The sequence below is a fragment of the Osmerus eperlanus genome, chromosome 17, assembly GCF_963692335.1.
Source record: "Osmerus eperlanus chromosome 17, fOsmEpe2.1, whole genome shotgun sequence".
Lineage (NCBI taxonomy): Eukaryota > Metazoa > Chordata > Actinopteri > Osmeriformes > Osmeridae > Osmerus > Osmerus eperlanus.
This window is the reverse complement of record NC_085034.1, coordinates 5,467,146-5,480,678: the sequence shown is the minus strand read 5'-3', so window position 1 is coordinate 5,480,678 and position 13,533 is coordinate 5,467,146. Positions and strand designations below refer to the sequence as shown.

Sequence of the window (13,533 nt, the reverse complement as noted above, 5' to 3'; positions counted from 1 at the left end):
ATGCCTTGCTCTGTTTATGCCCCAAAAGTATTTCAACAAACCTATAAAGAAGTTTGTAAGTAAACTTGCAAGCCTCTCAAGTAAGGAAAGTTACTTTAAGTTACTGTTAGAATGCAGCCGTGCACTCAAGCTATAAACTGTGTAAACTCAACAGTTAAACTTTATTAAACTGCACAGAACAGCACAATGACTGCCCACAGTAGAGTAAGTGGCAGTGAAAGAGAGAGAGCAACAAAAAGAGAGAGAAAGAAAGAGAGAGAAAGAAAGAGAGTTAGCCTCCTCGGTGGTGATGGTCCTGACCTTGGTCTCGTCACGTCGCAGGCCCATGCGACCTCTCCTGGGCCTGCGGATCACCTTAGCCGAGCGGTAGTGGTCCGACTGGGTGTCAGCCAGGGAGCCTAGGGAGAACCGCAGCTCTGCCGACGTGTCCAGGTGCGATCTGCAAGCACGCTCACAAAACCACACACACACACACAAAGACACGTGACTCCTCTAGTTAGGGGCAGTGCTTGCTCACTAGATCTGTGTGATGTCTTCAGCAGTGGCCACACACACGGAGCGCACCGTGACAGGGTGGGGTCCGTGAGGGAGCCTGCTCTCAGTCTGAACTGGTCCAGCTCCAGCCTCAGCTTGTCCATGTCATCCGCCAGGTGAGTCTGGAGGAAACAGGAAGCAGTGGGTCTCATCAACACCTCTGCTCATAACAGCTCTACGGGACAATTTGACAGTTTAATGCAATGACGCTAGACATCGCGGGCCGGTTTAATACCAGAGCTAGTTCTGAATGACATTATCTACACCGGAGAAAAGCTTGTGAATAATCAGTGTTCAGGGGTTTGTGAAAAATGAAGCTCGCTCTCAACAGTCACATCATTATCTCACTATTAAAAAGCACTCTGTTAAGCCAACCTCATGCAAAATTTTAAAATTACAGTGTGTGTGTGTGTGTATAGATGTGTGGGGGGGGTACCAAAATCAGTTTTGAAATCAGTTTGACCTACTTTTTCATGGATTGAATCCTCCAACTGTTTCCTATAACCCTCAGAGTCTTGTATTAAAACATTCTGAAAGAGAAAAAGGCACCGTTGACAGGAAATCTATAGCTGTTTCCTTAAAGAAATCAGAGGGACATGTTATTGACAGGTGTGTATTGACTCGGGGGCCATTTGGACCTTTTCCTCTAGAGCCGCCATTCTCTCTTTGAGGTGGAGCTGCAATCGTTCGTTGGACTCTGTGAGGAGTCTATCCACCGTGTCCGACAGACGCTTGTTGTGCTCCTCATTCATCTTTTCTCTCTGTCGAGCCTGAGTTTTGCAGAGAAGACACACCACAGTGACTTAGGACCACGAGGCTACCTCAAGAACTCTTATTTCTTACTGTGCAGAACATGTCTCAAGCGGCGCAAAATGTCATTCTCTTCAAACTCCGTTCACTCTGTGAGGTCATGTCAATGACAGCCTTCTTTGGCCTAGCCAACATGCTAATCAACCCATGGAGAGTGAACAGGTGGCTTGTAGCCTAGCCTAGCATAGCAGAGCCTTGCGATGCTTAGCATAGCTCTCCCTGGATTTGACTCACTCTGAGTAGCTCCTGGTTCTTCTCCTCCAGCTGGCCCTCCAAGTGCCTCATGCGCTCCTCAATGCTGCCGTGGCGCTCTTCTGCCTGCAGGGGGCACCACACAGACAAGACGTGGGGGGAGGGGGGGGGGACACATAGGCAGCCATGTTTAGCAGCAATGGATGGCAACACATGCAAACAATACACGAGCAACAAAACCAAGCCAAAGCCTCTAGATCCCCCAAACCAGAACTCAGCAGACAGGGAACTGGAGCAGAGATGGAGGGAGGCCGGTGGGGAGAGAGAGATAGAGTGAGGGAGAGACAGCGAGACAGAGAAAGAGAGAAAGAGAGAGAGAAACAGCAAGACAGAGAGAGTCAGCGAGACAGAGTAAGAGAGAGAGTGAGTGAGTGAAAGAGAGACAGCAAGAGAGTGAGACAGCGAGACAGAGAGAGAGCAGTGATGGAGAGCTGCAGCAGTTTGTCTACAGACCAGCCATGTCCAGGTGTGTCCGGCAGCTTCCCCACACTGCTAACAGACACAAGAGAGAACCAAATAGCCCCACCATCCAAAACCCTCCAAACAACAGCTCCAGAAATCCTAACAACACCACAGGCTAGACAGAAATCCGAGGTGTTCTGCTGTGGCTAGCCATCATAGCTGTGCTGCTGTGTGCTCCTGTGGGACTACCTTCCTAAGAATGGAGTTCATGTCTGGGAGTTTAGCTTTCATGACAAAGTGATAATCGTCAGGAGAGGAGACGGAGATTGATTCAAACTACAGGACCGCAGGAGAGGAGAGGGAGACATCCAGTAGTCAGAGGTGATGTGTATATATATATATATATATATATATATATACACAGTATATTGCAGGTGTATTTGTGTGATTGTAACCCCTGTGTATGCATGGTGGTTTATGTTTATGTGTGTGTGTGTGTGTGTCTGTATGTGTCTATGCGTGTGTGTGCTCATGTGGTCGTGCTTATACGTGTGTGTGTGTGTGTGTGTGTTACCTTGGTGAGGGCTGCTATCCTCTGAGCCAGCTCAGCCTCCACCTCTGGCAGAGTCTCAGCCTTCCTCATGGTCTGCTGCAGCTTCTGCTCTGCCAGCTCCAATCGCTCCTGCAGCTGTCTGTTCTTCTCCTCCATCTACACACACACACACAGCAGGCACACACACACACATATATAAATGCGCACATGCGCACAAACATGCATCGAGGAAACATACCAGAGCACAGTAGCCTTGTCAAGTATCTGTCAGGCCACACAGTGGGTGCCCTTTCACACACAGTCACTCTGTGAGCATGACTTTTCCTCAGAGCTGCTCTATTTCCAGGCTTCCTGGTAGCCCTCTCCATCAGCGACAGATGCCCAGGTCCCTGTAGCTTTGGCCCTGGCAGCCCAATATGCAATAATTAGACATGAGTGGGTTGGGTGGGCACAGGGGGTGGCACAGGGCCTGGAACGCGGCTCTCTGAGATACTGTGTGGGTCTTATCAAGTCCCTCTGGCTTGGGAAACACATAAGAAGGTTTCATCTCCCCATCTTCCTCCTTCATTCCATCACTCCCTCATCTCGTCTTCCATCCCTCCATCTTCCCACTTCATCCCTCGGAGGCTTATCATCAAACGCCGGCAACCAGACCCCTGGGGGCGAGACTACTGGAACAGCAACATGTAAGAGAGTGTGTGTGTCTGTGTGTGTGTGTGTGAGAGAGAGTCTAGAGCCATATTTGGAGGGGGTTTGAGGGTTATTTTGGAGGGACTCTGGGGAGGATGCTAAATGGGGTGTCATTTCTTTCTGGTTGAGGCTCAGAGGTAGTCTGCCGTGGCTGGGGAGTTTGGTAGTTTCTGCCTAGAATGGCATAATTATGTGTGTGTGTCCGTGTATGTGTAATTAAGCATTACAATATTATATAAGCAATCTTCCTACACTCCAGCTGGCATTTGTATCTGTTTTGTTGCAATTCACTTTTTTTTTTTACTTTGAGAAACATCTCCAGTATGCAGATAATCACAGTAATTCAATAGATTTCATCCAATCAAAATTCCTAAACCTGAATACAGTGGTGCATGTCAAGCCATGTCAAGGTGCACTCGTTCAGATCGCTCTTATGGGAGCTATTCACAGCATGTCTACCTCGCTTGTCCATTAAGTCTCAGTAGCCAGACCCACCTGCCTCTTGAAAAACCCACCCAAAATGAATTGTCATGATTCAGTGCGAGGCAGTTTACCCCTGGAGGATGAACATACGGGTAGAATATCCTGCCTATTGAGGCCACAGCAGGACACAGTTATTCACAGTGTACTTTGGTTCTAGAACACCAAGACCTACATGTATATGTTTGTCAAATATATACTCAAACTAACAACATACCGTACACTTCCTCTGTCCAACGGACGTTGGAACAGTTTTGTGTTCAGTAACCAATAATGTTCATTTGGTGGTAGTGGGCGGGGCCTACCTGTCGGAGGAAGGCCTCCTTATTGGCTAGCTCGTTCTCCAGCTTGTCGCTGATGTCGTGCAGGGAGGTGGATTCTCGCTGGGCGCTGAGGTAGCGCTTCTCCAGGGTGACAATACGCTCCTCCATGTCCTCCTTCTGACACATGGCCTGCAGGGACACACACACACGCAGGCAAGCACACACACGCAGGCAAGCACACACACACACACGCAGGCAAGCACACACACACACACACAAACGTACATGCACGCACACACACAAAAGCAGTTGGAACATCAACAACTTTGTACATCAATTTGTAATTTTCCACAAATTTCCCACCCTGACAACTCTTAAAACGTGGCTAAGATTACAAGTTAATGACTGTTCTCATAATGATGGGTTGCTATCATGGCTGGTCTATTTTACAGAAAAGTGCTGCTGAGGCCATTACTATACGTGGAGTGAGATCATTTCTGACAAGCTTGATTTTTAAATGTTGTTCCAAAAACCATTACAGATGAATGCGGACACTATATTTTGTGGTTTGAGATTAAATTGAGTGTGTGTATTAAAGTGTCTGTGTGTGTGTGTGTGTGTGTGTGATGTGTACCAGCTGGTTAGACAACTGTTACCACTCTTTGATGTCACCCAGGGGCATCCAGTGTGTGTGTGTGTGTGGTGTGTCTCCTGTGTTGGTGTGTGTGTTTTCACACCAGCGTATACCTGTGCACGCTCCCACTCCTTTGATGTTTTCCTGGCATTCCTGTCTCCTTGTGTGTGTATTTGCGTGTGTGTGTGAGCATGTGTTTGTGTGTGAGCATGCCTGTGCGTGTGTGTGTGTGAGCGTGTGTTTGTGTGTGAGCATGCCTGTGCGTGTGTGTGTGAGCGTGTGTTTGTGTGTGAGCATGCCTGTGCGTGTGTGTGTGAGCGTGTGTTTGTGTGTGAGCATGCCTGTGTGTGTGTGTGTGAGCGTGTGTTTGTGTGTGAGCATGCCTGTGTGTGTGTGTGTGTGAGCGTGTGTTTGTGTGTGAGCATGCCTGTGCGTGTGTGTGTGAGCGTGTGTTTGTGTGTGAGCATGCCTGTGTGTGTGTGTGTGTGTGAGCGTGTGTTTGTGTGTGAGCATGCCTGTGCGTGTGTGTGTGAGCGTGTGTTTGTGTGTGAGCATGCCTGTGCGTGTGTGTGTGAGCGTGTGTTTGTGTGTGAGCATGCCTGTGTGTGTGTGTGCGAGCGTGTGTTTGTGTGTGAGCATGCCTGTGCGTGTGTGTGTGTGAGCGTGTGTTTGTGTGTGAGCATGCCTGTGCGCGTGTGTGTGTGAGCGTGTGTTTGTGTGTGAGCATGCCTGTGCGTGTGTGTGTGTGAGCGTGTGAGCATGCCTGTGCGTGTGTGTGTGAGCGTGTGTTTGTGTGTGAGCATGCCTGTGTGTGTGTGTGCGTGCAGGCCCAGGTAGCCTCTCACCTCTCTGATGTCCCTCTGGTACTTGTTGCTCATCTCCTCTGACTTGCTGAGATCCTTGCGGGCCGTCTCCAGCTCCTGCTCCACCTCGGAGACGCGCGACGACAGGGAGGACATTCGCTCCTTCATCTGGGCCAGCTCGTAGTTCTGCTTCTCCAGCAGGTCCTGCAGCTCCACCACCTGGCTGGCCTCGTGGGCCGACTCCATGGAGCCATTAGACAGCCGCTGGGGAGGAGGGGGACTGATTAGAATCATGGATTCTTTTAGCATTCAGATTCATTTATAATGCGTTTCATGGTATGTATTTGGATGCAACGTATAGAGGTGGATGTGAAACAGACATTTTGATCTGCATGGGGAAATGCTCCTCCCCAGATCAATACCCATATATATTAACAGTAACAGTTTTGTATTAAATGCTTTGCTGCTAGTCAACTGGCCACTGAGCAACAGGGTTGTGGTTGGTTAAGGAGATATTTCAGGAGGGGGTTCTGATTTCAGCCATCTCTACTTTTCAGCTGACCTGGTACTTCTGGTCCAAGTTAGTCCATGTGAGTGACAGTTGTGGGGTAAAACGTGTCAAATGGCAGAGTTAATGTATCCCAGAGAGACTCTTCAATTCATTCAGTGAGGGAACATTGGTGTTTAGGGACAAACTGACATGGAGAGACATAGAAAGACACAGAGAGAGCAGTGCAGATAGACAGGCTAAGACTCTAACATATTGAGCAGCTCAAGGTGTTGGCCTCAGTGTGGATCTGGACAGACAAAGACACAGAGGGGGCTGACAGAGGGACTACAGCATCCCCCAGACTTCTACACTAGTGTGGGTGTGACCGTCTGTATTAAGAATATGGCTATGAATATGGCAAGTTTGTTCCGACCCTGCCTAGCTTGCAGGCGTCTCTGCATGAGGTTGATTAGGGGAAGAGAGAGGGGGGCAAGAGAGAGAGAGACAACTACAAAGAAAGAGAGAGGGGAGAGAGCAAGAGAGAGAGAGAGAGAGAGAGAGAGAGAGAGAGAGAGAGAGAGAAAGAGAGGGAGGGGGGATAGAGAGAGAGAGAGAGAGAGAGAGAGAGAGAGAGAGAGAGAGAGAGAGAGAGAGAGAGAGAGAGAGAGAGAGAGAGAGAGAGAGAGAGAGAGAGAGAGAGAGAGGGAGAGAGAGAGAGAGAGAGAGAGAGGGAGAGAGAGAGGGAGGGGGGATAGAGAGAGGGATGAGGGAGAGAGTACGAGAGAGATCCAAGGTTTAGGATTATACATGCTGCATGAGGGACCGCAGGCAGGAACACAACATCAAAAACAACTTTATTAGCATCCTATCAAGGGTGCCTCCTGTGAGGAATGACTTGCAGTAAATATCAAAACTCCTTGGCTTGCATAAGGGGCGCAAACTGTATTCCTCAATCTATGTCCCTCTTCCCCTCTGTATCCCCCTCTCTCCTCCTCTTCCTCTCTCTCCGTGTCTCCTCCCTACCTCCATGCTGCCTGTGATCGATGGTTCACTCCGTGATAAAGAATCTCTCAATCCGACCTCTGATTTGAACACCGCCCCGCTGTTATAACTATGAGGATTTATCCTGTAGCTTTCTCCAAAGAAAAAGAGTTATGCTGCTGTGGATGTCCAATAAAAACATGTGGGGGAGTTATTTAGGAGCTTGCTGGCAAAGAAACCCCATCTGGCATGGCAACATTCGGCTTAGCCCAGGACTGATGGCCCGTTTAATACTGCCACATTTATTACGTTGGACTATTACTATTCTTTTCTTGACATAGGCTTTGTTGAATCCAATCAGAGATCAGCGGCAGGTTTAAAACACAAGCTTCTGAACTATCTACCTTAGTCTCACTACAATTGTTAAATCTTTATAGTGCCTGGTACCAGGCACAAGGTCTGTACATAGAGAGTAAAACTACAATCCCCAGCTTTCTGACTGCATCCGCAGATGTGTCAGGAAGATCTAGCTCCACTCTCCAGGGAGTGATGCAACATGGGTAATGTAGTCTCCGTTCTACCTGTCACTCGCCTGAGTGACAAGCAGGGGACTCAAGTCAAAGGCTCTCAAAGGACCACCGAAGAGGAGGTGAGAGCTGAGAAGTGGTGAGAAGTGACCCTGCAGATTATTTGTGTCATATCCCCTGGAAGGCACTTTAAAAGGCTGCCTGCCGCACCTAGCTCGTCAACAGTGAGTGACGAGCAAACACGCACACACACATGCACACTTTCTAGCAAAGAGAGGGACAGTACACAGAGGGCTCCTGCCCGGTCAGGCTGAATGATGCAGCCTCTCCTTGCCTTCCCTGCCTCCTCTCCTTCTCTAGGCACAGAAACTGCTCATCCACAACCCCCGGTACTCAACCCACATCCCAAAACAGAGGGGATCTACGCTCGCGAATCCAATTCACATTGATCCCCTTCTTCTCTGTTGTTGTGCCGTCTCAGTTACACAGTCTCCGTGCCATCTGCATCCTAAAGAGGAGAGCCCGGGGAGCGAGAAGGCTTCAAGGTACCGAGAGGCGTCTTTCATGCCCTCCTAATCACGAAGGGTTGAGAGGAATTAGTGTATCTGGGTTTGAGTTAGTAATCCAAGGGCATTTAGTATTCAGATGTATGCAGATATATGGGGTCTGCTGCATAATGGGGTCATAGCAATTAAAGTAAGCCAACTGTGGATGTCTTTTAAGATGCCTGTTAGACTAGCCAAAGGACTTTTAAAGAGGGTTGGTACGGTACCATTTCAACATTGACATACAAGGTCATTGAATGTTAACCCGCATGGTACACTATAGTAAACCAGAGATAGTAGAGAAGAGGAAAGGCAGGCCCACCTTGCCATGGACCTTCTGTCCAGCATCACTGCCCTCCAGCGACTCCTCGCTGCCGTCTCCCGAAGACACCTTCCTCTGGATGTGGGCATTCTGCTCCCGTAAGGCAACGATCTGTGTGGCACACACAGGGAGCAGACGAGCCTCAGCACTGGAGCGTGAGGCCGTGGCACTGTGGCACCACGTCTGCAAACATCCACTTCAATCCATCAAATCATCATCATTCACGCTCTCCTGTTGCATGACTATTATGTACACACACACACACACACACACACAGGACCGCACGCATACGTTGACACACGCGCGGTATATTTTCAAGTGGGTACTTCTTACGCAACACACACTTTCACACTGCAAATGCTCATTAAAGTTAGTAGTGGAATTTCCGGAACACGACGTGAAGCCATGTTAAGTGTGCGTGTACAGGTCTTGTCACGATGATTATAATTATCCCGCTCAGCCGACCTCGTCTTCCATTCTTTATCACCTGCACCATCTGGCGTACACTCCAACAACCATGTTGCCAGGGGTTACAGGCAGCAAGCGTAATTAGGGTTTTCCTTCACAGCAATGTGTGATTATTACTTTCATAGATAGGGAGAGAGAGAGAGAGACAGAGGGGGGAGGGAGAGAGAGAGAGAGAGAGAGAGAGAGAGAGAGAGAGAGAGAGAGAGAGAGAGAGACAAGAAATAGTTGGGTACTGTAAGGAGTAATTGTCCTCAAAACTGGACAGCGCAAAACACTTATTCAAGCAGTTTTACAGAATTATTTTGACACTGCCTAACAGCAAACAACTGAGGAGCTTGTGTGTCATTGTTTTTGTAAGCAAGTTGTTGCATCTGCAACAAACCTCCCTGGAAACAGGAGCATTGCTCCCTGGCCCTACATAGTGCTGAATAAGACCATGTTAACAACACCTACAGTAGAAATCTACATGCACATAGGGGAAAGAGGGCCAGGGCAAATGGATTCAAATGACAGGGATTTACTTTACATGAAATCATCCTGAACTTTATTTTTGGCAAGAGATTGGACAGGCAGACACTAAACTTGCCTGCTGCTGCATGCTGTCTCTCACCCAACACCCCCTCTGTCAATTTAATGAGCGCAATTAAGACTCCCTATGTTTTCAGGGAGCATACGGAATACTCTGTCATTTCTCTTGTTGAGATCAAACTTTGGTGTTCTGTTTGTCTCTCTTCTCACACATACACACACACACACACGTAGCCACAGAACAAATAATAGATGCCATCCTCATCCTCGCTGTCTCTCTTGCTCTCAAATTAGAAAAATTAGGAGTTTCCAGAAGCAAAATGAAAGTGCTCCTTATTTCCCTTTGATGTCGTTCATCTGGAGTCATCAAAGCCCAGCATCTGAGGCACCATGAGAAAGGAAGGAACGAAAGAGAGAGAGAATGAGAGAGAAAACAAGAGAGACACACAGAACCACAGAGAGGGGGAGAGAGAGGTAGAGAGAGAAAGAGGGAGAGAGTGTTTGGCTGGCGCATAAGGAGATGGCCTCAGACGGCCTTTCAAATGGCCCTTCTTCACCAAGCCTTCATCCTTCTCCATCACGACTGTTGAAGGTGAGGAGAAGAGATTGGAGGGCGATGTGGCGGTGGGAGAGTGCGTGTGAGGAAGATAGATCTCGTCAAAGTGAGGGGCCTGGAGAACGCTGTTCCCTGGTGCAATGTGTTTGAATTCAGATCAATCACACAGAAACACCAGCAAGCAGACACACAGGGTACGCGCGAGGGCGTGCACACACAGAAACAAACACACAAATAGACACACACACATGCACACAGAACCCATTGGCTTTCAAGTGGAAGCAGGTGTTTCTCCATGTACAAGGTGGGTAACACCCTGGGATTTCCCTAACTAGTGAACTGGAGGACTTCACAAGAGACCAGACACCTCAGACTTCAGAAAACCGTCCCATGTTCCCCCATCTCTCTTGATAGGGTATTCCATCTTACTCTCCATGTTCTCCATCCCTCCTGTCTCTCTCTGTCTTTAATTTTCCAATGCTAATATTCAACATTGATTCTCACTTTACTTCCATCTCTCCAGCTGACTCACTCCCTCTCTGTCACGTGTGCCTTCTGTCGTCCCCCCCCCCCGTCTGCCCCATTTATCTATCCCTCCCTCCATCTCCTCCCTCCATCTTCTCCCCCCCCCCCCCCCACCAATCTCCCTCTTGGGGTCTAGGGCAGGGGAAGGGGGCTGGCATGCCTCCCGCGGTGAGGCAGCCTGAGGTTCTCGCTCAGCTGGAACACGACCATCTGGACTGGCAGACCTGCGCTGGCGTGGGCCCTGGTGGAGGCCTGGCAGGGAGAGGGCGGAGAAGTGGAGGGTGAGGCCAAACTGCTAATGCCACGAGCACAGCTCTCATCTTTCAAGGCCAGGCCTCCCCCCCCCCCCCCCCCCGTCACGTCACGTGGTGTCGCATGGCCCTTTTGGGAAGCAGAACAAGTGCACCCTAACCAGGAGATGGCCTCTTGGATCTGACAGTCACAATGTAATTCGATTCCTCCCTTGATGGATGGCTTTTAATTGCTTTTAATCTGCTGTCATGTGTGTAAATAAAGACGTTTCATCACTCCTTTGCTTCATCTAATCTTCTTCATTGATTGACACAGAACACACACACAGGAGAAAGGGACGGGGGATTTTCCACATCAATCCATATCCTTCCAGTTGGATACAGAACAGATGACAGTAATGCAAATGAATGTAAATCCGAATCTCACCTCCTGATTGGCTGCTGTCAGCTCCTCCTCCAAGGCAGAGACCCTCTCTAGCGACACCCGTAGTCTCTCTCTCACCTTGGAGTAAAACAACACGAACATGAATAATGTCAGAGTCTGTCTTTTTTTGCAAATGTCAGTGGTAGAGCATTTGACCCCAGATCAAGACGTCACAGGGTCAAAGCGTCTGCTAAGTGAATACATTATTATTATGACCTTACATGACATTGGCACACTATGTACAGTATTTAGTGGCAAGGTGTATTCCAAGGATGGTGTGAGAGTGTGACAACACAGGGATGCACTGGCTTTGATACGGGGCTGGGATGACATGTTAGGGGGATGATGGGGGAGCTGGGTATCAAAGCCTCCTTCTGGGTATCAAAACCTCCTTCCCTCTCCTCCTTCCCTCTCCTCCTTCCCTCTCCTCGTCTCCTCTTCCTCAAACCCCTCAGCCGTACAATAACACTTTATGTCTCCTTTGAAGCTCCCGCTCAGCTTCTGTCCAGGGCTGAGGGCTTTCATCGCTTTTAAAAGCACGCTTTACTGGAAGGAGAGACCCCCCCCCACACACACACACACACACACACCAGGTTTTCCCTTTCCCCTCACTTCCACTGAAGGGAAGGAAATTTATGACTTACTCTCTCCCCCTCCCCGTGTTCATGTATTTGTTGGGGTACTGATGGAGCAATTACTCGTGTGGCAGACACGCCATCCTGTGGCCCAATAGGATCGCAGACCTCCGAGGATGCTGAGCCTGGGATTACAGGCTAGCCAGGGCCCTCCGCAGGACGATCCGCCCGCCGACCGACCGACGCAGTGGCGGAAAGCGTCCCATGAATCAAAAGGGCTTTATTCCCCTGAACGGCCCGCCATGCGAGAGGCGTTGTAACTGATGGAGGCTGCTGACGTGGGGGCTGGGTGGATCCCAACAGCGCAAGGGCGATACGCCACCGAGGGGCCAGGGTCGTAAATCAACAGGCTTTGGGGCCAGGGGGAGCAGCGGGCGGAGGGACAGTGGGAGGGGAAGTGGTTTAATCGCAGAACAACGGCTCGAGCAAAAACGGGGAGGCCATTGTGATGACAGTGCCATCTATCTCCTTGTGCTATCATCAACCCAAACTGAGCCAGCTCTCTCAGTCAGTCCAGGTCTAAACTGTAATCTGTAATTCTATCCGTCCACAAAATGGGACATCAAATGGAGTAGGAGAGAACTAAATTAGTATGATATTTGGATAACTGAATGATGAGGCATTCCACAGTTGGGTGCTTGTGTTGTTGCAGCGTGGACCCTACCTTCTCGTCTAGAGCCTTGTGGTGCTCGAACAGGGATTTCAGGGCTTTCAGGACCTCCACCTCGCTGGACACTCCCGAGGGAGACTGGGCCTGCCGCTTGACCACGGTCATCCGCAGAGAGCGCTCGTGTCTGGACACCAGGCACTCCAGGTGCTCCAGGAGGAGCTGGGGAGGCAGGGAGGACAGAAGAGCATTAAGATCATTACTGTCATCATCACCATCATCATAGTCGTTATTCTCATCTTCATCAAAGTCATCATTATGATCCTCATTACAATAACAAGTGAATACATTCGGTAACTGCCCTTTCTGTTGGAACTCAATAAAGGTCTTTCTGGCATGTCTCTATCAAAGCTGATAAGATATTTTGAGCCTTGTACCTGTCAACCGTTCATTTAGGGGGGACATAGAACAGTAGGCTCAGAGTGTAATAGCATTTGCCATGAGCAAATCAATTACGGAGCTGGGAACAATAAAGGCACTCTATACAAATTGGAACCCTCTGGACAGCACACAAAGAGATTATGCTAATGTGGTTAGCTAGTCGCTAGGGCTTTTCTAGGTGCCGTGCCCAATCAATTGCTGGTGGAATGTGGCCCAAAGACAGAGCGGGAGGGCTGGGGGAGAAGACTTCCTTTGAAATTGGGGCGGGATGAGTCAACAATAATGAGAATTGGAGACGAGAGAAAGAAGGGACAGATAGACAGTGAGAGCTAAATAGAGAAAGATGAGGATGGAAAGAGATAGTGAGAGAGATGGAGAAAGAGAAAGAGAGAGACATGGAGAAAGAGGGAATAATGTTTATTGATCTTTGGCACACATGCATAACTACAGAGTAAGGTTTCAAGGTGAGACTGCATAGCTGAGTCTAGTGGCCGGCAACTCTAGGGCCCCCCAATACATATCATGGTGCAATGCTAAGATGCTAATGCTAGCCTGGGAATGAGGATCAAGCTGTTATTATGGTGCTCTCTGCTCTCCTGGTGGTTCCCTTTCAGGGCTGGCCTTATGGGAATTAACCACAAGCTAATGATGTGAGACGAGGCAATAATATCTGCTGTGGAGTCTTCCTGGGCACGGGAACACTGACCTATTTCTTGAGAGCATCGTAAACCACAGTGTCAACGCAAAGCTAAGCTAAGCTTCTACAACTCTGTGACGTCGCCTGCAGCTGGGGTTGGATCACGTGGATGTGG

At 49.1% G+C, this 13,533-nt stretch overlaps 1 protein-coding gene across 5 annotated transcripts in view; it reads right to left on the bottom strand.

The window, feature by feature from the left end:
* The window catches only part of ppfia2 (PTPRF interacting protein alpha 2), a 101,150-nt gene that overhangs the window by 17,151 nt on the left and 70,466 nt on the right, over positions 1-13,533 (bottom strand). For all 5 annotated transcript variants that reach the window (XM_062483251.1, XM_062483250.1, XM_062483253.1 and 2 more), the window contains exons 4-14: positions 12,338-12,502; positions 11,042-11,116; positions 8,287-8,397; positions 5,464-5,685; positions 4,027-4,173; positions 2,573-2,707; positions 1,579-1,662; positions 1,173-1,304; positions 1,002-1,064; positions 565-656; positions 301-439 (exon numbers count right to left, since the gene is read on the bottom strand). In XM_062483251.1, coding sequence (XP_062339235.1) covers positions 301-439; positions 565-656; positions 1,002-1,064; positions 1,173-1,304; positions 1,579-1,662; positions 2,573-2,707; positions 4,027-4,173; positions 5,464-5,685; positions 8,287-8,397; positions 11,042-11,116; positions 12,338-12,502 — 1,365 coding nt within the window. The remainder of the gene's footprint in view (positions 1-300; positions 440-564; positions 657-1,001; positions 1,065-1,172; positions 1,305-1,578; positions 1,663-2,572; positions 2,708-4,026; positions 4,174-5,463; positions 5,686-8,286; positions 8,398-11,041; positions 11,117-12,337; positions 12,503-13,533) is intronic.